Here is a 24,838-nt window from a genome sequence, read left to right as displayed (position 1 = left end):
CTACCCAAAAGAACTTGAAATAAAAGATACTACGGACACTGAAGGCAGCCTCATATCTTGACCTACACTTAGAAATCGATGGTAAAGGAAAGCTATTGACCAAACTTTACGACAAACGTGATTACTTTTCATTCAGAATCGTCAACTTTCCTTTCTGTGGCAACATCCCTTCGGCTCCTGCAAAATAACAAATAGGCTTCTGGAACAGGGTTATGTTGCTACAAGATTGAAGTCATCACTACAGAAGTTTTATGGTCGTCATCATGAACTCGTGAATCGTTATGGTGTATCCATCAGCACCATGAAAACTGATTTATTCAACGGGTCAGTTTTCCTTTCCTCGTTTGTCTACCCCGGACTTGACTTTTTATGAGCAACTCGGCGGATGTTTCTAGAAAAGCAGAGGACGCTTACCCTTCCGGTGCACATGGTCCATGCTCCCAGTTTTAAGTGGAGCCCGAGTTGCTCATTTACTTTTGTTACTTTTTATGTATGATTTTAGTTACTTTATGTTCTTTGTTGTGTATGTCTGTTTTCCATGTCTGGATTACATTCTGTTGATTACCGCTATAACCTTGGTTCCCTTGATTACTCTTTCTAAATACAAAAATAAACAGAAGCCAAGAAGTACTCAAAACCAAAATTATCGAAGAAGAATCCAACACCCAGAAATTCTAACAGATGGAATCATTTGAAAGCAATGTCAATAAACAAGGTCACTTGATTATCAACAAATTGAAGGCCTTGGTCTCTGAACAAAAGTGTCAAGGTTCAAATAGTGTCGGGGATATACATGATGATGTGATAAAATTGAATTGCTGGCCAGCTATCTGAAGATTTCTTGAATTCCCTAAAAGTGGTATTTCTGGATCCACCACTAACCTTTACCTGGTTCATTTTATTAAATCAAATTTTGCAAAATGGGAATTTACACTTCATGAATTGAAGAAGCGTAAACTGTCCCACTGTTGGTTATACAAGCATAACTTGGTCAAACATAAAACACAATTCTCAAAATTTAATTTCTATTTGATTCCATTCAAAATTAAGATAATTTTCTTCAACAATGACTCACTTGTTTTTGAGTTATTTGAATACCGGACTGCGAACCAAATGACATAAATGACGTCATACATGTAGAACAAAGTTAGTGTATACAAAATAACCTATGTTGCTCAAAAGAGTCAAAAATCAAATAGAATTGTAACTAACACAAATGAGCACTAAGTTTAAGAAAGGGAAAACGTCCTTTGATGAAAAAATGACAAATGGACAACACTTGAAATACATGTAAAACCAAGAGTGGAAAAAACTAAAAAAAAACAAAAACAAAAAAACATAAAACATAAAACAAAAAAAAAAAAAACAAACACAAAAACAAAAACAAAAACAACATGATATCGCATGCTAGATATACCACACTTTATACGTACAGGAAAATGATATTTCGACAGCAACCAAAATCGCTTACAACACAGGTTTCATGTGTATAAAGCTACACACCAAATTTAAAATCAAGATAGTTGCGACGGAACTTGACTGAACAGATGGAATGACACACATCTGCAGACTGACAAGATGATTCAATGTTGAGTGGGGGTACAAACAACAGAAATCCCATTAAAACTGCAATGTAATAATGGAAGTACTTGGCTAAATACCAAAAAACTTTAATTTGTGGTAGTTATCTTTATCAGAACATATGGCATCTATGATTGACTTTCAGATACAGTAAGACAGATCTTCGGGCGCAATCATTTGATTGTTTATGGTGGGGGAGGTTTGGGGCTAGGATTAAAATTTTCGTCCTGTATATTTTTTTGGTGTTAAGACTATCCTGACTTTTCATTTTTGAATCCAACCTGTCTTGACAAATAATTATAACATTTAAGCGTTTAAAAAAAAACATATCCTAATTTTTGAAGAGAAACATCCTGCCTTTTTTTTAAATAAATGGTCATCCTGGAGTTTTTTCCATATGCTAGCATCTTGCCCTTTTTCATATTTAATCCTAGCCCTTCCCACATCAATAAAAATCTAATGATTGCTCCCTTATAAGGCATATACGTACAAATATATATATATATATACATCCTGTATAATCAGACACAATTTGTGAAACTCCGATTGGTGCGTGCCTATAAGAATTGGAAAATGGCTTAACTCAAAAACTACATTTTGGATTTTGTTGAATATAAAACTTTACGTGTATATTATAGTACTAAATAACTGTGCAAGTTTAAAAAATCATTGATTTGTTCTCATGCTATTATTATCTGGACACCATCAGGGACAGACAAACACATTTTCAATGGTATTTTTGTGTGGAGGAGTATGAAAACTGGTACCCCATGAACAAAAGCATTAACACATCCAAATGGGGATTTGCAAGGGTTGATATCCCCCTGTTACTGGAAAATTTAGTTAACTTTATGCAAAAATGAACCCCAACCCTTCCAAAAGTTTTGGACCCCACCCATGAATTGCTTTTTTCACAGTGAGTCTATTTAAAAATGTGGATAAAATATCAATTGTTTACATTCTTTTGATTATCGCTATAACCTTGGTTCCCTTGATTACTCTTTCTTAGTACATTTCAAATATACAAATACATGTAAACTTACTAAAATGGAAAAGAACACATACATGTACATGTAGTGTTGATTTCTATAAAAATTGGCAATCACACTACATCTCCTATTTTTGTATCAATTATACAAGGTTCAAATTAAGGCTATATCCGTGACAACAGAAAAACGTTTAAAACAGTACCTGTTAAATTGAGATTTTTACGCTATAAAAATAGCACTAATAATTTGTTTGAAACACTGAAATCTGACACATGAGAATATTTTCATTTGACAAAATTCACAAGAACCAATATAATTTAATACAGTGTTTAATGTAAATAATAATATCTATATTTAAACTAATAATCTAAACAATCTGGCAAAAAAATAATATATATATATATATATTGCTCCCTTGGATCAAATTGATACAGGCAAGATAACGTAAAAATAAAAGGGTCGGAAAAATTCCTTACCTATGCTTACGTTATTTTCCCTGTATCAATTTGATCCAAATAGAGTCGTCACATTCAGAGATGTATATAGAAATATATATGTATATATAAATGTCTATCTCTATCCTACAATATAACCTGCATGAGCTGTCCCATACTACCGTACATGGTGTACTAAGTTACGGTCCTAGATTAATCCTACAAGGAGGTATGACCCGGCTAGCGAAAGCTACATTTTTATATAGCCTAGTTGGCCAAGTGGTCTAGGTCACTGGACTTTGTGCAGGCCATGTTGCCAGTTGCCATAGACATCACAGCATTACAAATTTGAGTCCCATGGATGGAACGACCAAAACCAAAAAATTGGTTGCGTGAGGGAGCAGGAAACTGACATTTTACTTTTTTGGCCTACATTATAAAGCTTTTTTACCACAAAAAAAGAAGAAAATAAAAATTGTTTGAATATAGTTTAACATCCTATGGCAGATAATTCATACAAATGACTGAGGAAAGAATACTATGTGTGAATATTAGTAATCAAGTCACAAAAATCTTTAAGCCTTCTATGATATTCTAATGATGTTTAAATAGGTAGACCTAGGGTATGGGACAAAACTCATAAAAATCATTGGAATGTTTGTATTCAGCATTTTACATCAATCTCATGTAAGCATCAAAGTAACCTGCACTGATTTCATTCTGATTCAAATGAAAGTTTGAAAGGCTTGGTAAAATTGAATATGATACAAACATGTCACTGATTTCAAGAGATATGTCTCTTACCTTAGCTCTACCTCCTTAAGGCAAGATATATAGAAAAAACCTGCTACGTTAAGCAAATAAAACCTTATTTATAAAACATTACACTTCTGTAAATAAAATGTTAGTAAAATAAAGTCAGTAAATGTTTATATACAGTGTATCGTTTCTGATACAATAAAAATAAATGAAAATAAAATTAGATTTCTTTAATTTTACTTTATAATATACTATATACAATTTTCATCCTGGTGGGTTCATATCACATATTAACCATTTTCATGTTATCTACTTTTAGTTTGATTTTGAAAAAGTGTCCTCATTCTGCTACCATGGATTTTATTACTTTTATTGTCGAAGCCACTTGAAGACCTTTTGATGATCTAAAGTATAAACAACATTTATTTGTATTTATGTTACATGCTTTTTTTTACTAGTATTAATTCAGTACTACCTGGGTACTTGAAAATGTCAAAAAAATAAAAATAATGCAACCCTCTGCTCTAACTCATCACAAACTAATCTCACATTTGATTACAGGAAAGGCACAAAAAAACTAGGGTAGATAGGGTAACAGAAAACAGACATATTATTTTTTTTGCTACACAACTAGATCCTTGGTACATGTAAATACAAGTTTTTGAGATTCATAATTGGACAGAGTAAGTTATATTAGTCTTTACAAACAGACTGTTGATTGCTTTATACCCATTAACTTTGCAATTGGGGTGGGATTTAAAAATAAAGTTACAGACACACAGACATGAAATACACAATACTCATTATATATGACACTGAACACAAAAACCTTTTCTAAGGTATAACACATCAATGAAGTATAACCAAAACTGTTTCATGAACATACACATACATGGTAACCTTTGGAAAAGTTCATGTGGGAGATTCTCCCCCATTGTCACTGTGTCATGTGGGAGATTCTCCCCGCATTGTCACTGTGTCATGTGGGAGATTCTCCCCCCATTGTCACTGTGTCTTGTGGGAGATATTAACGTAAAAGCAAATTTGTTATGTAACAATTCAACATTTTAGTATTTTTCCCAGAAAACTAATTAATTTTAACCAACAACAAATGTAACATTTTATATTGGAAACATCTACACTTGAGCCTACATGGCCACAAAATGTTCAGGAAAGGCCCCAAAAAAGTAGGGTACGTAGGGTAGCAGAAAACAGACATATTATTTTTTTTTTGCCTTACCGTATGAATAGTACAATAATTTGTAATGATTTATATTTGTGATATATTTGTTCTTCGCAATAAATTATCAGTCTTTTTAAGAATCATGCAAATTCTGTGAAATGTGATACACCTAAAAAATGGCTACACATTTGAATTTTTTGTTATAAAATTAGGTACTTTATGTGTCTATATGATGAAATGTATAATTATTCATTCCAATCTGTTTGCTCTTAGGAGATAATCAACATAGAGAATTCAATATTTTCTATTGTATTTTAGTGTCATTTACAGAGTTATCTCCCTTAATTTAAAATTCTACAGTTCATTCTATATCATTTTTATCTCCTACGAACAATGGTTATATGAAAAGCCACATGTTGCTTTCTGTTTAATGACATTTTAAGCAAAATATCAAAAATAAAAATATGTAGGCTTTCCAACCATGAATCACATTTTGCATGATTCTTATTCAATATATAACAGTAATATTTACAACTGGCAAAAACAATTCATCATCGGGAAAATTACACCCTTAGGTGAGTGGCAATGATAACTATTATGCGTGGCAATTAGGCACTTATACACTATATAGTAAACACTGTTTAAACCAAACCCTGGATAAAATGGAAACCTGTCTAAACCATACACTGAATGACTTAAAACCTGTCTAAACTGAACCCTGCCTCCAGCAAGCCCAAAATCTAAAGCAAGACTTGAATTAACAAAACAACATTGGCATTGGATAGGTAAAGATTCATTAAAAAGATATATCATCACCCATGCCTATTTACTTCAATACTTTTTAACTGATTCAAATAGGAATTGACAGATTTTATATACAAAATATTTCACTTCACAGAGGCACGGTACATGTCTTCTATTTTCTTTTTCTTGCAATGTTAATGAAACACAGGGTGTGGACTGAAATCTGATCTCTTGATTCCCAGGAAATCACATGCATTCTTTGTTAGCAGCTTATCCTGTAATATAAACACAAATTAAACAATTGATATAGTAAGCAGTAAAATTAATATGAATGAATATGGTGAAAATGATATAGAGAAAACAATCCCTCCAGGATGAATAATTATAGTTCAAACCCCACCCATATCTAGTTTATATACTGTAAACCTATTAATTTTTGTGGTGTACTTATTTTTGATATTTTCTAAGTGGAGAAAAAAAACGTTTGGCCAATTCATACGTCAAAAGTTTTGTGTTATGGAAAAGATATTTTGCAAAAATTAATTTCAAATAGCTCAAAAAGTGAAATCAGTTAACAATACAAAGGGAATATGAAAACATCACTCCTGATTGGATTTATGTGTATTGATGTGCTTACTGCTATCTGGTTATATAAATTAATAGTTTTCCTTTCCTCGTTTGTCTACCCGGACTTGACTTTTTATGAGCAACTCGGGGGTGTTTCTAGAAAAGCAGAGGACGCTTACCCTACCGGTGCACCTGGTCCATGCTCCCAGTTTTTAGTGGAGTCCGAGTTGCTCATTTGCTTTTGTTACTTTGTATGTATGATTTTAGTTACTTTATGTTCTTTGTTGTGTATGTCTGTTTTCCATGTCTGGTCTTTGTCCCTGGATTACATTCTTTTGATTACCGCTATAACCTTGGTTCCCTTGGTTACTCTTTGAACCCCGGGCTGTAATGCCTTGGTTGTAAAGAAGACTCACCATTGCTTAAAGGAATAACATATTTCAATGAATCAGAATGGATATGTGATGATTGCATCAATTTTATATCAATGAACTATGATCTAAACCAATCAACAGATCAACTACTTAGTAATTTACCTAAAGGAATATCTATAAGACATATTAATGTGTGCAGTATTATGAATAAATTAGACAAACTGAGAATTATATTGCGGAAACAAACTTTTGATGTCTTTGGAATAACAGAATCTAAACCTGACAACAGCATTGATGATTCTGAAATTCAGATTAAAATTTAGAATTTACAGATGAGATTGAAATAGGCATGGTGGCGGTTTTCTTCTTTATATAAAAGACAAGTGGTCTGTGACTAATGTAACATCTCACAAAATTTTGGAGGTGCTTACCCTTGATATCAAACGACTAAATTCACCAACCATACAACTTAGAGTTGTCTACAGACTGCCCGACTCATATGTTCAATGACTCAAAAATTTGAAAATGTTGCAGAAGAGCTAGCAACCCGAGCAGGAAATGGGAGACTTCAATATCAAATAACCTGGGCAGAAAATACCATCATAATGAGAGACTTCAATATCGAATAACCTGAGCAGAAAATACCATCATAATGGGAGACTTCAATATCGAATAACCCGAGCAGAAAATACCATCATAATGGGAGACTTCAATATTGATTAAACCCGAGCAGAAAATACCATCATAATGGGAGACTTCAATATCGAATAACCCGAGCAGAAAATACCATCACAATGGGAAACTTCAATATCGATTAAACCCGAGCAGAAAATACCATCATAATGAGAGACTTCAATATCAAATAACCCGAGCAGAAAATACCATCATAATGGGAGACTTCAATATCGAATAAACCCGAGCAGAAAATACCATCATAATGGGAGACTTCAATATTGATTAAACTCGAGCAAAAATACCATCATAATGGGAGACTTCAATATTGATTAAACCCGAGCAGAAAATACCATCATAATGGGAGACTTCAATATCGAATAACCCGAGCAGAAAATACCATCATAATGGGAGACTTCAATATCGATTAAACCCGAGCAGAAAATACCATCATAATGGGAGACTTCAATATCGAATAACCCGAGCAGAAAATACCATCATAATGGGAGACTTCAATATCGATTAAACCAAAGCAGAAAATACCATCATAGTGGGAGACTTCAATATCGAATAACCCGAGCAGAAAATACCATCATAATGGGAGACTTCAATATCAAATAACAAAGGGATAATAAACTGAACATCTTAATGAATGCAAACAACTACAAGTAACTTGTTGAAGATCCTCAAGTCATCATTTAACTTACGTTATTTGCAAAAAAGTGAAATGAGGCCTCAATAAACACACAACAATTAGAGACTTAATTTAAATCTGGAGATGACCACATGGTCAATAACTACAGACCAGTATTGGTATTACATGTACCTGTTGTCAGTAAAATTATAGAAAGACATGTATTCAATTCTTTTTGTGATTATTTATCAATCAATAAGTTAATTACTTATTGTCAGTGTATGGTAAAAGTGTATGGTCCAATACATTTGATAACAAAATAATTGCAATAGGGTCTTCTTTCATGAATCTGCCACTAAGTAACCTTAATTTGTCTATTTTGGCAAACAACTTTACATTCACAGTATTTTAAATGTAAATATATCACTTACTAAGAATCAATCAGTGTTTGAAACATGGTATAAAATAACCAAATTCAACACTTTGGTGTCATTAGAGTATTTGTACCATTAGAATCAAGGAATAATGATAAAATTTTCCAGTTATAATTTCAAGAAAATGCACCCAAAATGAACTTTTCAAGGGAAATAACTCTGTCAAAAACCTTAATTTAATAATGTTCTAATGAAACATTTCCATACTTATCCAGTGGGACAGAGATCTTATGGTGATCATTCCTAAATTGAGATGACCTTCTTGATTGTATTGGCAGTTGGTTTTTGACATATATTTTCAGATTTTTTCCAATACTTACAAACATTGCATGTGTTGTCCAGCTAGGGATATCCCATCTTATGCAGGAAGTTGATATGGGACAGCACCCAAAATCACCTACAACCTATGCCCTATCTATATAAAGCAACACACCAAATTTCAAACAAATCTTTAAGAGCTGAGATTTTTGTGATGAAAATTTTCTTTATCAGTCCATATAGCAAACATGATTTTACGAGGCCTACAAACAAAACAGAAATTGGCAAAATCAGAAGTAAATATACAGTTAAAAAAATATGGGTAACAGTAAAATCCGAATTTGAAAAAGCGGATTTCACCTAAAAAGCCAACAAAAATCATGTCTGATATCGTGAAAAATGGCAAAGACCTTCAAAACAGAAAGTTGACATTGGACAGCATCCAAATCACTTACAACTCAGTTCCTTCCTATACAAAGCAACAAACCAAAGTTGAAAGCAAACCATAAAATGGGGCTGAGATATATGCGACAAATGGAAGGATGGAATGTCAAACGGACTTACAAGGTGATTCAAATATACCACCCACTCAGCGTAAAGTACCCTTAATTTTTATTAATTATCCAACAATCAATCTATCTCTAAAGCATTTTTCAGATTTTGCCTGATACTTACAAGTACTTCTACTAAAATCTTGAATACTTAGCAAACAATTAATCTACCTTTAAAGCATCATCAAAGTCCATGGTCTCTATCAATTTTCCCGGGTGGTGTTCTCCGAGCGGGAAAGGATAATCTGACCCCATTATAACCCGGTCCTGAAATATGATTGGCTCTTAAAGACATGTACAATTTTGAAACTTCAAGTCATTGAGGAAAGCAGTATGCAAAGATTTACACTTGTAACAGATTAAATTAAAAATTCTATCAAGCCAGAGTATGATACAATGATAACAAGGGTGTCTGACAAACCTATTTTTTGCAAGCTATACAAAATTTTTATATGGTGTCAAAAAAAAAAATTCTGACATTGATTTTTTATGAGAATCGCCTTGCTCTTGTGGTTCAAAATTCCCGACCCCCCAAAAAAAGAAGAAAACAAAAGGCTGCCAGGAGCCTGAATCGTTCACCTGGTTCAATTTCTGCCTTTCAAGGGCATCACTCTAACAAGGAGTTGTCAGACAATTTTGATTCCATTTGATTCATTGGAGACTTTTGTAAGCCTTATAATAAGGATCATTTCAGCAATTGAAAGCTATTGGCAACCCTAACTGATTTGGAGATATATGCAGAAATCTGCTGTCTGACCCCTATGTTCTATTTTTAGAAATGGCAGCCATCTTTTTCAGCGATCAAAAATCCAAACATTCATTTCGTTAAGGATACTCTATAAAACAAAAATGTCAACTTTGAATGAATTCTGTATAATAGTTTCTGTGGAGAAGATTTTTAAAAATAATAACATCAACAACAGCAAAAAAACATCCAAATAGGGCAATAACTCCAACATGGGTCAACAGATGTTCACCAAAATTTGACCACAGATAGATTTCATTGTGCTGAATACTTTTACCCCATCAGCATTTGATTAAACCAACTCATTTTTTAGATATATGCAAAAATCTGCTGTCTGACCCCTATGTTCTATTTTTAGTAACAGCGGCCATGTTTTAACATCCAAACGGCCATTTTGTGTAGGATACTCTAAGGAACAACCATCTTAAGTTTCATTCAAATCCATCAAGTACTTTCAAAAAAGATGTTTGAAGAAATTGTTAATGATGACAGACGACGCTGGACGCCAAGTGATGGCAATAGCTCACTTAGCCTATGGCCAGGTGAGCTAAAAACTATGTACCGATCCTAATACTGAAGGAGATGTTACTGGATGAATAGCTGATTTCCACTGGTGTGTATAACTTCAAAACCATTAATTAAAAATTCCATGAACTTGAATTTCTTCCCAGATCCATACAAATTGGTATCCAGGAATAAAAGTAGTATCAGAGTGTCAAATAATTTTTAGTTTCTTATTTCTCATGAATTATTCTGTATTTAAGCAAAACATACGTTGCAATATTTCCTGATTGTAAGTCTTCTGTACTACCGGTACATCTATCTATTTACAATTATGTCTACCTGTCAAACTTGCCTTATTTCTGAAGTCTTTTTGATTACAGACTTATGTAAATTCTTTTTTTTTACCCATATTTACTACGTCAGAAAAGCAAATCTTGTAATTATACCACAAAATTATATTCTAGTTACTATGACTACCTACCTCTCCTATGACATCAACCAATAGTTTAAGAGATACAGGATCATGGACTAAAGCATCAGTATAAAACTTTCCAAGGAAACTCCGTGGCCCAACACTACAGTCAGTGGCACACAGGTCTGGACGGACATTGTAGCCATGTTCTATCCTACCAACTGTAAAAGGGAAAGCTCCACCTGCCATGGGAAATAAAATAATTTTTTCATACAGCCTGTCAACCATTTTTTGGGTCAAAGAAATAGTTCTCTTACAAATCAGGATCTTATCAGGACTTTTTTAACATAAAAAGTAATGTTATAATACGAATGTCCATGGAAAAGGTCGCTTTCCATGCAAATATATAAAACAGAGACACAAAAACAAAAGAAATGTCCAACTAAAGCTGCTTCCATGATGTGACATTTATTGAGGAAAAGTCACAATTTGAATGTAAAACAGCAACCCAATAAATACACAACATCATTCTTCACAATATACATTCAGTTTTACTTGTATCACACTATGAAATATATAAATATTTCAACATTTTTTTGGGGGTGCAAATATTCAAAATCAGGAGTTTTTTCTGGAAAATTCAGGAATTAGCATGAACAAAATTCGAACTTGATCTGTTACTTGTAATGGTAATACAATGTACCAAATATTATTTTTTCATCTGCAAGTATGACAAGAAATGTGCAGAAAACTGAATAGCGCATGAAATTTGTAAGTCCAAGGGCAATAACTCAACATATCAATGGACCTGAACAAAATTTAAACTCGCTCTTAACTTATAATGATAAAGTCATGTACCATATATCAATTGCATATCTGCAAGCATGATGAGGAAAAGTGTGGAAAACTGTTTTGTAGGACTGACAGATGAAAAAATTGCAAACATGAAGATTCCTTTGGTGAAAGTTGCAAGTAGGTGACTAATAAAAATAAGACAAATTGTTTTTGGTGTAAAATAGGAATTCTGCACAAGTATCACAAGTATAAGCATCCTGTAACAAATACATGTAAAACAAAGCAAAAAACTCACTCTATAGAAATATGGTAAAAAAAAAACCATATATACCTCCATGAGCAAAGCAGACTTTAAGTTTAGGGAACTGTTGGAGAACTCCTCCCATTGTCATACAGCAAATAGCAGTGGCTGTCTCACTAGGCATACCTACAAAAGGGAGATAATACAGTTCATAATGTTCAAAGAGGAGGTAATAAAATAAACAACTGATAGCACAATAGGGAACTGTCGGATAACATCTCCCATTATCATACAGCAAAAGCTGTTTCACTTGGCCTACTTTCAAAGAGAGGTAATTAACAGTTAAAGAAACACACGACAGAACATTCAGATGTGAGGTAATAAAGGTAATATTAGCAAGCTAGCAGTGTATAAATACAGAATATATGCATGACTTCATGAGGACATCTCCACCGTGAAGACTGGTTTCCATAGAATTGAGTATTTTTTTTTCAATTTGATATCATTTGAAAGATATTTTTTTTGCACTTCAAAAAATGCTAATCTTTTTTTTTTTTTTATGGTTTTGCATTTCAGAGTTTTGTTTGACATCATTTAAAACAGTGGTGGGACTTCAGTCAAAATTGGGCACATTTTCGCATTATATATATATGCAAACAATGGAAATAATGGGGTTACATTAAAAGCAATAGTTTTTTTTATAGAATTTCTTCCTGTATCTGGGCTATATGTATACAAACAAAGGGAGGTAATACAGTTCACAATTTCCAAGAAAGTAGTAGAACTGCATATTGAACTTTTTCTGCTGGGGCATTGACTGCTACATGAAAGAAACTACAGAAGTTTTATGGTCATCATCATGAACTCGTTATGATGTATCCATCAGCACCATGAAAACTGATTTATTCAACGGGTCATAGTTTTCCTTTCCTCGTTTGTCTACCAGGACTTGATTTTTTATGAGCAACTTGGCGGGTGTTTCTAGAAAGGCAGAGGACGCTTACCCTACTGGTGCACCTGGTCCATGCTCCCAGTTTTTAGTGGAGTCCGAGTTGCTCATTTACTTTTGTTACTTTGTATGTATGATTTTAGTTACTTTATGTTCTTTGTTGTGTATGTCTGTTTTCCATGTCTGGTCTTTGTCCCTGGATTACATTGGTTTGATTACCGCTATAACCTTGGTTCCCTTGATTACTCTTGTAAATGTTTTACGTATGATTTTAATATTCATCTGATAATTTTTATACTTAAACATATGTTTTTGTAGTATAGTTATAAAAAAAAGAAATATCATGTTCAAGCTACATTTTATGAAAGTAGTTTAGAACTTGATTAAAGGAGGTAGACCTAGGGTAAGGGACACAACTCTACAAATTATTGGAATGCTTGTATTTACCATTTTACAGCAATCTAATGTAAGCATCTAAGTAACTCGGACTGATTTTGTTTCAAAGGAAAGCTTGAAAGGCTTTGGAAAAATTGGATATGATGTAAACATCACTGTTTTAAAGAGTTATGTCCCTTACCCTAGGTCTACCTACTGAAGCACTAATCATTGGGAACATCTAGTTATCAGTCTTTTGGGGAGCTCCGATTTGATGATTGATTTCAAAATCGATTAGTTCATGTCTTTACAATATGAAGATTATTTTCCATGTCATCATTTGTCTGATCAGACATTTTATCTGTCTGTAGACAACCAATTTGTTCTATTTTCAACTGTAACATTGGAGGATAATATTCATTTTCTGTCATCAGGGGGTGGACAGGCCTCAAGTCAACACATGACTTTTTTTTATTATGATTTCACACATTTACACAAGATATAATTATATCCAAATTTGTAAATGGTGGCATTCTGGCAATATGAAATTGAAGGGCCATTCTCATCAAACTCCCAAACAACAATCAGCGATCACTGGTTGAAGTTGATACAAGGATCATCGATCTGAAAACTTTGATCTATTCCCCTAGAAATGCCTAATCCAAGTCAAGACCATTGTGGTTGTTTCCAGCTATCTGGTTTTTACCTAAATATTGCCATTTGTTCCATGGGCTTTTGTTTTAACTATTCATTTTTTGACTATTTTAGAGTTTATCAGTTCAGTAATTTTATTAATAATAAATATAATAGATTTATAATTAAAATATGTGCTCAACAAGTCTGGTGGAGAGGTCATTTACAGGGTCATAGATGACTATGCATCATATAAATGACACCAGTCAAAAATAATTCTTATATAATGTAAGGGGATTTAAAGTCAGGAAGTTTTAAAAGAAATAACGATAGATATTTGACTGAAATATGCCAAAAAATGCATAAAAAATCAAGAAATTAAATGGCAGACATTTTCCATTTTTTTCTGCTGATTGCTGTTTTTTTAACCATTACTAGGGCTAAATGTTGCTAATTGTTTTATCGAGTTAAGGAAATAGACCTAGGGTAAGGGACATAACTCTTGAAATCAGTGATATGTTTGTATCATATTCAATTTCACAAAAGTCTGTCAAGCTTCCACTTGAAACAGAATGAAATCAGTCCAAGTTACTTTGATGCTTGCATAAAATTGATGTAACATACTGAATACAAATGTTCCAATGACTTGTAAGAGTCATGTCCCTTACCTCCTTAACATGTTCCTACCAACAAGCCATGGTAACCAATATTTCTTCATTCTTCCCCCTTGTTCCATATCCCATGGGTGGACAAATATAGACACTTCATGTTTCTCTGCTGCCTGGGGATAAAAAAACAAAGTAAAATATTATAAAACACTGTCAATTAAAAATGTATGTCAAACTTATGAGCCTGATTCACTCATCTGGCTCGATAAGCAATATTCTATTTTTGTTGCCAAACTTATGATCTTCAATTAAAAAAAAAAAATTTATCCCTGTTAAGTCATTATTATAGGCCTAACTTGTAAAAGTAACTTTTAAAAGCAGTAGATAGACGCAAGATGCTTGAATAAAACTCTAAAGAGCCTGAATTGCTCACCAGGTTTGATATGCAATATTCAATTTTTGTTAAAGTGGCACATATTTTATCGAATAAAAATTCCTAACAATCATACCTAAGGAACAATCATATCAATTTCCCAGTGATCAAATTTAAAGGTAAATACTTGCTAAATGCAAGCTGAGATTCAATTTTGCTAGTAGAAATTATTAGCACTTGCTAAAATTTGCAAGTGGAGTTCTACAGGTAGTAAAGGTATAGTCCAGAAATAACTCAAAATCTTAAATTTAGGGAGTGTAGATTTTCAGTACTTGCCAATTTTAACTAGTGGAAAAAATTCTGAAATTCAATCCCTGCTTTCATTAAATTCTGTCCAGTAGTTTCAGAGGAGATATTTTAAAGTAAAGCACATGAATATTTCACCACAGATAGACCTCATCATGTTGAACATTTTATCCTATGTCAGAATTTGGCTAAACCTGAATGTTTTTAAATTCAGACTATTAAATTTAAAGCATATCAAAATTGATAGAACTTAGTTGAAGATCTTTTAAGATATGGTAAAATCTATATGTTTTGATGAAGGATCTATGTCTGCATTAATTAGAAAAATAATTACCCAGTAGAAGATACTTTCATTAGTCACTTATAGTTAAAATACTTTATTTTTGTGATTTGCATGGATACACTGTTATTTCCATTCTACACAGAAAGGGATAAATAAAAAAAAAAGGTACATGTAATGAAAAAAAAACAAACAAACAAAAAAGACAATAAACAAAAAATATTAATGCATTTTTAAAGTAAACATTTATTTTAAAATGTGAGTGCACTATGCTTTCCTTGACAGAAATAATTAAAATTTTTGGTGCTATTTTAACACCAGAAAAAATAAGAAGCTACTTGCTTAAACAGAAAAGAAGTTTAAAGTGTCACTCTCTGTAAGAATCAGGCAGTAGGTGAAACATGGTATGAAAAATAAAAAAACCATCATTTTGATAGTATAATTTGACTATTTACACCATCAGAATCATGGAAAACAGACAAGATTTTCCATATCATGCTGGACCATTGTGTTACAATTTCATTGAAATGCACTGAAAATGAACATTTCAAGGGGAGATAACTCTGTCAAAAACCTCATTTTTCTAAGATTCTATTGAAAAATTTCTTAGCAAATCCAATGATGCAGAGATCAAATAATGGTCTTTTTAATCTATGATACAAGCGAACTATTCTATTTTCTAAGAATACAGTGTAGGTGTTAATGATGTCAAGGGTGTTACTATTTTTAACCAGAATTCTAAAAAAAACTGTTTTTGTAATAATATAGAATACTTCAGCAGTCTTTGAATCTTAAGCTTGAAGTATCATAGATCTACCACCAAAATTTTGAGATTTTAACATAAAATGTATATAAAAAAATGTTGTTTCAGCAGAGACCTAAATAGTTTTCCATAGACAATGTCTATCGGTCTAACACTAATTTCCAAGATTGCTTTAGACATAAGTATTAACTTTCTACTAACATTTGTAATTGTTAAAATTTGTCAATAAAGTGAAACCCTACACAAATCAGACAATCTGAAGTCAGTAGTCAATTTCACATCAAGCGATTTATAAGTGATTGTAACTAAGTAATGGGACAATGTGATTATCTACTTTGACATCATACGTGCAACTTCCAACCTAGTTACAGTTGGGACCATTTACAAAATTGAACCCAAGTTCACAAAAAAATGTATTATTAATGTGAAATTTCTTTTGATTCTATTTCTGTCAAAATGTATTCTCTCGACTGGTCTATCAAGATTTAGGATATTTTTTAACAGCAATGACAATTGAGTCCATTGGGGTTCATTTTTAGTTCATTTGAGCTTATAGACTAATCAAACACACCCTTATGGAGGCAGACCTAGGGTAAGGGACATAACTCTTGAAATCAGGGATATGTTTGTATTATATACTCAATTTCACCAAAGCCTATCAAGCTTTCATTTGAAACAGAATGAAATAAAACCAAGTTACTTTGATGCTTACATGATATTGATGTAAAATGCTGAATACGTACATTCCAATGATTTGGAAGAGTTGTGTCCCTTACCTTCTTCAGTTTAATTGGGGTCTGACTTAAACAGATTTCTATGTACTTTTTGTTAGAAAAATGTTGTACCAATATGAGTGATATTTGACTAGCTAACTAAAAGGTCAATGGAAAAAGTTGTGGTTTGAGATGAAACCAATTTTACCTATATTTACATACAGCAAAGAAAGGTCTCAGCTCTTCGGCATCCAAATTCCAATCATTCACATGGGATCCTATTTGAATTCCTTTAAATCCTGTAAATATAAGTCTTAAGTTGGACGTGCATTGAACCAGAAATTCTAATAGACTGACATGGATACACTATCATCAACTTAAATTTTAATTTCTCCATTCCTCACAGTGAATTAACCATTTTTCTCCACTGCGTCTCCACTACATTAAAAAACAAATGTAGTTGATTCATTCTAATACTTTTCATTCATTTTTCTGTATATAACTCAAAAAATTTTAACTTAAAAGAATCATTAAATACATTTTGTCATGTAAATGAAAGATTTCAACTACAAGCATGTTTTGAAAATGTGACTCCACTATGTCAGTTGGAGACTCTGTGATTCCAGTCAACAAGTCTCCACTGTAAAAAGTGGAGATATTAAAATTAGTGTTTAGAGTAATGTATGCCTCAACAATGCCAACAACCATCAATTCATAGAATCTTCATAAATACAAATTTCAGCTTTGGCAAACAATATCTATATAATATTTTTTCTTCTCGATAAGATCCACTTTTCTGTCCTGAGCTAGCACGGCAAAAACAAGAAAATTAATCGAAAGAAGAAGTGCATGACTAAAATATGATGACAATGGTTCTACCAATAATTCAATAATTTCTACAATAAATTGGCTTAAATGATGGTGTTGATGTCTTCTGTCATTTACATATTATAAGCACCCTATCAAAGAAATATTTGAACAAAAGATAAGGTACAAGAAGGGCCATTTTTGGTCCCTATTTTACCAAAAAAAAATTGAAGCAAACGACAAACATGTGATATGCCTTGTTGAATGGATGATTACATTTGCTAAAAATGCTTTTTGTATTGCGCTAGAACTCTAACGAATAGGCTTCTGGAACAGGGTTATGTTGCTACAAGATTGAAGTCATCACTACAGAAGTTTTATGGTCGTCATCATGAACTCGTGGATTGTTATGATGTATCCATCAGCACCATGAAAACTGATTTATTCAACGGGTCATAGTTTTCCTTTCCTCGTTTGTCTAACCTGGACTTGACTTTTTATGAGCAACTCGGCGGGTGTTTCTAGAAAGGCAGAGGACGCTTACCCTACCGGTGCACCTGGTCCATGCTCCCAGTTTTTAGTGGAGTCCCAGTTGCTCATTTACTTTTGTTACTTTGTATGTATGATTTTAGTTACTTTATGTTCTTTGTTGTGTATGTCTGTTTTCCATGCCTGGTCTTTGTCCCTGGATTACATTGGTTTGATTACGGCTATAACCTTGGTACCCTTGATTACTCTTTTAAACTTTCAAAACACTACAAAATTAGAAAATATGCCTTTTTCAATGCTAATTCTGTTATTTTCAAAGATCTCTGCCATTGTGACCGAGGGATGTTTGAAGTGATTTGGACTCCTATAAAGGTCTATTTAGAAATCATAAACAATTATTTTGGGTCAAGTTGGCGGAGACACTTAAAAATTGAAAGAAATGTTCCAAAAAGTGCCTAATTTCTGCATATTTGATGGAAAATTAGCAGATTTCCCAAATTTTGACATCACAATTTCAAGCATTGAAACATGATATGCTTATAAATGTGAATGAACATGCTAAATCATTCATTTAACATTCTAAAAAGCAATAAAAGAAACTCCCATGTCAAATGTCTGACTTCAAGTCATGCAAGGGGCCATATATGGGCCTTATCGTACGTTAACCTTTCACAAATTAACAAGAGCTTGTACCATTATTGAAATGTGCATCCTGGATAATTTTTGGAGTGGTGTAGTATTGCTTCTTGTTGATTATCAGTTACTTCTCTATCAACTGTAAGGAGTAACTAAAATTTACGAGCACTGACCTAGTTCATATTTACATCTCTTCATCTCTTCTATGGCCAGTTCTGGGGCCTGCATGGGCAAAGTCCCCAGACCTACAAATCGTGAGGGATGAGCTTTTACTGTCTGTGCTAAATCATCATTAACCAGTCTACATAAATCTAATGTGTCCTCTGGCTTTGCCTGTAATTTATCAAGATAAGATAACTTGTGATACATTGTATTTCAGTCTAAGAAGGCTCCAAGCATTTCATATTATACAAAAGCTAATGCTTTAGTACACTATTAGGTCGGTCCGATTCTGCCCCTTACAACTTTTTGATGGTAGAGAAAACTATACTGAAATTTATCAAGATTTTTTTTCTTAATTGGGAAACAGAACAAAGTAAGTAACCAATATAACCATTTTCTCAAAAATTGCTAAAAATCATGTAGCTTTCAATAATATGATAATGTGAAAAATTTAGTGTCTTTTCAGGTAAAAAATCATATAAAGAATGATCACTTTACATTAACTCAAAATCATGGAAAATTTAGACTTCAGAGAAAAAAGAGGTAATACAAAGGTCTACAACTACCTACAAAAAGTTATTCTGATAAAAACTAAAAGGTAAAAATAGAAATAAATCATGGAAACTCCATTTTATTTATGTTGCATTGGTTTGCCCTGAGGGGTTAAATAACAATATAAATAGACAGCCCGTGGTACAATACAAATAGACAGCCTGTGGTATAATATAAATAGACAACCTGTGGTACAACATAAATAGACAGCCCGTGGTACAAAATAAATAGACAGCCCGTGGTACAATATAAATAGATACCCTGTGGTACAACATAAATAGACAGCCCATGGTACAAAATAAATAGACAGCCCGTGGTACAATATAAATAGATAACCTGTGGTACAACATAAATAGACAGCCCGTGGTAAAATAAAAATAGACAACCCGTGGTACAACATAAATAGACAGCCCGTGGTACAAAATAAATAGACAGCCCGTGGTACAAAATAAATAGACAGCCTGTGGTACAATATAAATAGACAGCCCGTGGTACAATATAAAACAATGGTAAAATAGAATTTCCATGATTTATTTGGATTCTAATAGGACTAGTTTCTTCATATTTTTAATAGACACACATAATGTTGGTCGTGTATTTATCAGTTTTTTACAATGACTGTGGTCTTAAGAACTTTGAAGCATGTCATATTAGAATATGAGAACATTCAACATGCAATTCACATGTATGCTTACCCAATAGCTGAACATTACAGGTACCGTAGACAAAGCTTGTACACAAACTCCTAGAAACATAACAGTTCTAACATAAAAATCTACGAAAATAGCTGTAATTCATAACTTTTTTATGCTATAAAATATTTATGTATACTCATGTATACCCCAAAACTTTGTTCCAGTAGAATTATAGTTGAAAGACAGATTTGAATACGATCCCTCCCTGTGAAACAGGGACTTATCAGAGTACAGTGAATAAAGTTACAAAATGCTGTGTTTTATAGTGGTATAATAGAAAATTCACATTAGCCACAATGTTATGGAAATAAAGGCATAGACAAATGCTATGGCTGATATCCAATGTATTTCAACAGGCCATCCTCAAACTTTAATTTAGCCACATTCAAGCTTAACTGGCATTTGGCTACATACATGTACCTTCTACGACTAACACGGAAACAACCATGATCAAAGTGTTCTCCAATTTACCATGGTGGGCCACCATGGTTAAAATATTCTCAGCCATGGTTGAAAAATCAGCACCACTGTGAAATTGTCATCTGCTATGATTAATTTTACCTTTATTGGTCCACAATAATTTTATGCCTAAGAAACATACCAATTACTAATTCACTATCTCTGGCAACATATTTTTTTTAAGGCCAAAGTAATTCATGTACATGATATTATTTTAATGCTAAAAATGAAAGTTACAATGAGTAGAAAAAAAGTTCAGGAAGAATGCACTAATGAAATAAACATCATTTTCTAACTAATTAAAAAACAATTAAAGAACCTTAGTGAGCGCATTCACATACCCCATGGGTCCCCATGTTGGATACTCAAGTAAATTTGTTTGTAAAAGAAATACATGTGGAAAAACCCGGGTAAAAAGAGGAATAAGAATGTTTTTTAGGCCTTAGACCTTTATCTTCTAACTAAATTCTATTATTCAGAATGGTAGTTTCAATCTCCAGACTGTGATTTCTTGGAGTTTTAGTTAATCCAAAATAAATATCATCATAGTGGAACAAAACGTACACTTGACCTGTAACTTATCATGGTGAACTAATTTACCAAAAATCATGTCATAATCTGCAAGCGTTTATAAAAAAAGTCTGCAAAACGGTTATTTCCGTGAATTTAGGTAAGTTCAAGGCCAGTAATTCTGGTGACAATCATTGGAGTAGCACCAACTACAAACTGTAACTTATCATGGTTAATTTCTATACTAAAAATCATGTCAATATCAGCAAATGTTTAGAAAAAAGTTCAGAAAACTGTTATTTCTGTGAATTTTGAAAAGTTCAAGGCCCGCAATTTTGATAAAAATCATCGGAGCGGAATGAAAGTAAAACTTGACCTGTAACTTATCATGGTGTTCTTATATACCAAAAACCATGTCGATATCTGCAAGCATTTAGGAAAAAAGTCTGGAAAACTGAAGATGGACTGACAGACTGACGGATGGGTCAAAAACATTATACCCTTCGCAATTTTGTTGCATGTGATATAATAAAACAGCAAATTGTTATATCTTGTTGTGCTGTAAAATTTTAATACATGGTTAGATTTTCATCCATGGAGAACTCTGCAAAATCTGCATCATATTGAAAGAGGCTATGAACCAATAATTAAATGTTCCTAGGGATCTGAATGATCTAGAGAAAACCATTCAGATCCCCAAGGGCATTTAATTATTGGTTCTGATATACAACTGTCCAAATTAATTCTTCAAGAAGGTAGAAAAGAGGTTTAAGGAGGTAGACCTAGGGTAAGGGACACAACTCCTATAAATAATTTGAACATTTGTATTCTGCATTTTATATCAATGCCATGTAAACATCAAAGTAACTTGGATTTATTTCATTCTGTTTCAAATGACAGCTTGATAAGCTTTGGTGAAATTGAATATGATACAAACATATCACTGACTTCATGAATTATGTCCCTTACCCTAGGTCTATCTCCTTGAAGTGCATGAAAATCATCATGTTACAGTGGAATATAAGAAACATCTGTTCAGGATTCTTTTGGACTTTAAAAAGTTCCAAGACTTTGGAATAGGAGTTAAGAACTTATAAACCAGTAAGTGGGATTAGATGAGTTCATGTGCCAGTTATCATATTTTAGCTGAAGTCATTAAAATCACAAATTTCTAGAAAAAAAAATTAAAGAATGGCTCATTACCTTTATTTTAATCTCAATCATTGAATACATGTATCTTTGGGATTGTTACACTAACTACAAGTCCCTCTTTATTATATATATGACACAGAAAATGTATGCAATTAACCTCGCATATAATGCCAGTAATAATTTCTGTGCAAGAGGCTCCCATAATAATTGGTAGACTAGATTTGCCATCGGAGGGATACATGTACGTGCAATCAATAAACTTTTTCATATATTCTTTAATATAAAGAGAGAGACTTGTAGCAAGTCTAACCAATTACCTGTATCGTTCATGTCCTTGATACGAGCCTCAGCTGACCAACAGTTTTCCTGAACTTTCCTGAAAAACTTTCCATCCTTCATCATGTCAGCAACACCTGGACATTTGTGATCTAGCTGGACCCAGCCTCCATATCCATACCTCTGCAAAGAGTAATCAAGGGAATCAAGATTCCAGTGGAAATCAAAAGAATGTAATCAAGGGACAAAGACTAGACATGGAAAACAGACACACACAACAAGAGCATAAAATAACCAATATAACACATACAAAGTACCGAAAGTAAATGAGTAACCCAAACCTAAAAACTGGGTACATGGACTAGGTACACCAGTAGGGTAAGCGTCCTCTGTTTTTCTAGAAAAAACCTGCAAGTTGCTCATAAAATGTAGAAAAAGAACACAATCAAAATAGAAAAAAAAGTTTTAAAAAAGAGTTAACAATGATTAATTCAATACATACTACATTTGTGAAAAAAATGACCCCTCATCATAGTGCCTGGTTTTGTTTGTTTGTTTGTTCATTTTTTTTTTTTAGTTTAGTATGATTGTTTTCTCATTAACACATACCCCTCCTACCCATTTTCTGTTCCAATTCTCAAAATTTGAAAAACACATATTTACATGTAGTTATTTCTGACTTTGATCACAGCATAAAAGACATTCAATGTACATGTACAATGTAACAGGGGCTCAATTTGTTTATCAGTTTTGAAGGGTCCAGGACTTAATATAGATTTTTAATTGCAAAATTCCACCTGAAGTAACCAACGTCATAAATCCACTTGCTTCAGCTGATGAACATTTTCTAAGGTCACAGGCTACAATTTTAAGTGTACAATATTCCACCATCTGTAAAGAACTGTTATATTTCCAGAATTTGTATGTATCATGAATCAAACTTGTTAAAACTTAAAATAATATAGCTAGAGCTGCTTGTTAGGTTAAAATGAGAATTCAAGTCACAGTGCCTGCTTTTATTTTATTGCACATGCCTACAACATTCAATTGAGGAACACATTCTTTGTTACCATGCAACGTGCCATTCATATGCTGTATAATGAAAGTAGAACAATACTCCATTCAAAGACAATTTTTTACAGTGCTAAGGAAAAATCAAAAAGGGAAGATGTTTTCCAATAATTTTATCAACAGAAACTTTTTAATGAAATGTGATTGTGAAAATTTGATTGTGAAAATGTTAAAATACTCTAAATATATTGATCGTCTATTAAAAAAAAAAAATTCTGATTGAATATGCCTACACACAATTTACATGTTTAGTATTGTATTCACTGGATTTTTCTGATGTTTTGTAGTTTTGTAAAAAAAAAACAAAAAAAAACTTAACATCGCTGTTTCATAGATTTATGGAAATAAACACATGAAGCATCATATCTCAATTTTAATATGGTGGTTTAGATATATGCCTTACATGTAATACTTCAACTTTAACACTTTTAAATTATGCTTAAATGACACCCTGTCAAGCTCTGTACATATATTTTTAGATAGTTAAGTTAATCCACTTGTTGTGAGCATTATTAATCACAAAAAAGAGTAATCAAATGAACCAAGATTCTAACAGAAATCAAAAGAATATAATCCAAGGATAAAGGCCAAACAGAGAAAACAGACAAATACAAAAAAGAGCATGAGAATTTAACCAAAATAACTTGTACAAAGAAACATTAAAAGAAAATGAGCTAGCAACTGGATCTCCACCAAAAACTTGACTTGTCTTAAGCATGGACAACGTGCACCGGTAGGGTAAGGGGCGTCTGTATTTTATAGAAACACCTGCCGGTTTGCTCATAAAATATCAAATCCAGGGTGGACGAAAGGAAAACTACGACACATTGGATTTGAAATAATTTGCAGATACAATCACTGAACATCCTTGTGACATCTTTAGCAGACCATGCAATGTTTACAAGGGCAGTCGGTCAGACCGAAATTCGTGCTGCTCTGTGGGTGCATTTTTCATTTACCTGTTTCAAATCAGGCCAATTTTTGGGCAAAATGTGCGTGTGCAAATCGATCTTCATTACTTTAGATGTGACGTAGGTTTCTTACAGTTTCTGTAATAATACAAAATGTAAAGGTCAAGGGAACGTCAATAAAAATCAACCAATTAGAATGGTTAGATTTGGAGGCACGGTCAAGACGAAATATGGATAATCC

At 32.8% G+C, this 24,838-nt stretch overlaps 1 protein-coding gene across 2 annotated transcripts; it reads right to left on the bottom strand.

Moving 5' to 3' along the window:
- Window positions 1-1,005: 1,005 nt before the first annotated feature.
- Window positions 1,006-24,828, bottom strand: LOC148602325 (2-amino-3-carboxymuconate-6-semialdehyde decarboxylase-like). 2 transcript variants are annotated; one of them, XR_015916597.1, is made up of 11 exons: window positions 24,646-24,828; window positions 22,657-22,798; window positions 20,219-20,268; window positions 18,983-19,142; window positions 17,100-17,176; window positions 14,522-14,615; window positions 11,968-12,063; window positions 10,911-11,083; window positions 9,352-9,447; window positions 5,649-5,965; window positions 1,006-5,616 (listed from the first exon to the last, which is right to left on the bottom strand). XR_015916597.1 is itself a non-coding variant. In XM_088552755.1 (10 exons), the coding sequence occupies exons 1-10, from the start codon at window positions 24,700-24,702 to the stop codon at window positions 5,885-5,887; spliced, it is 1,026 nt and encodes a 341-aa protein (XP_088408881.1). In that variant the 5' UTR covers window positions 24,703-24,828; the 3' UTR covers window positions 1,006-5,884. The 2 variants fall into 2 exon arrangements, 1 of the variants encoding a protein (XP_088408881.1); XM_088552755.1 differs by having other exon boundaries at window positions 1,006-5,965.
- Between the last annotated feature and the right edge of the window lie 10 nt (window positions 24,829-24,838).

This window comes from Perna viridis, chromosome 11, assembly GCF_037379345.1.
Source record: "Perna viridis isolate PV_CMFRI_1.1 ecotype Kerala chromosome 11, ASM3737934v1, whole genome shotgun sequence".
Lineage (NCBI taxonomy): Eukaryota > Metazoa > Mollusca > Bivalvia > Mytilida > Mytilidae > Perna > Perna viridis.
This window is presented reverse-complemented; position numbering and strand designations above follow the sequence as displayed.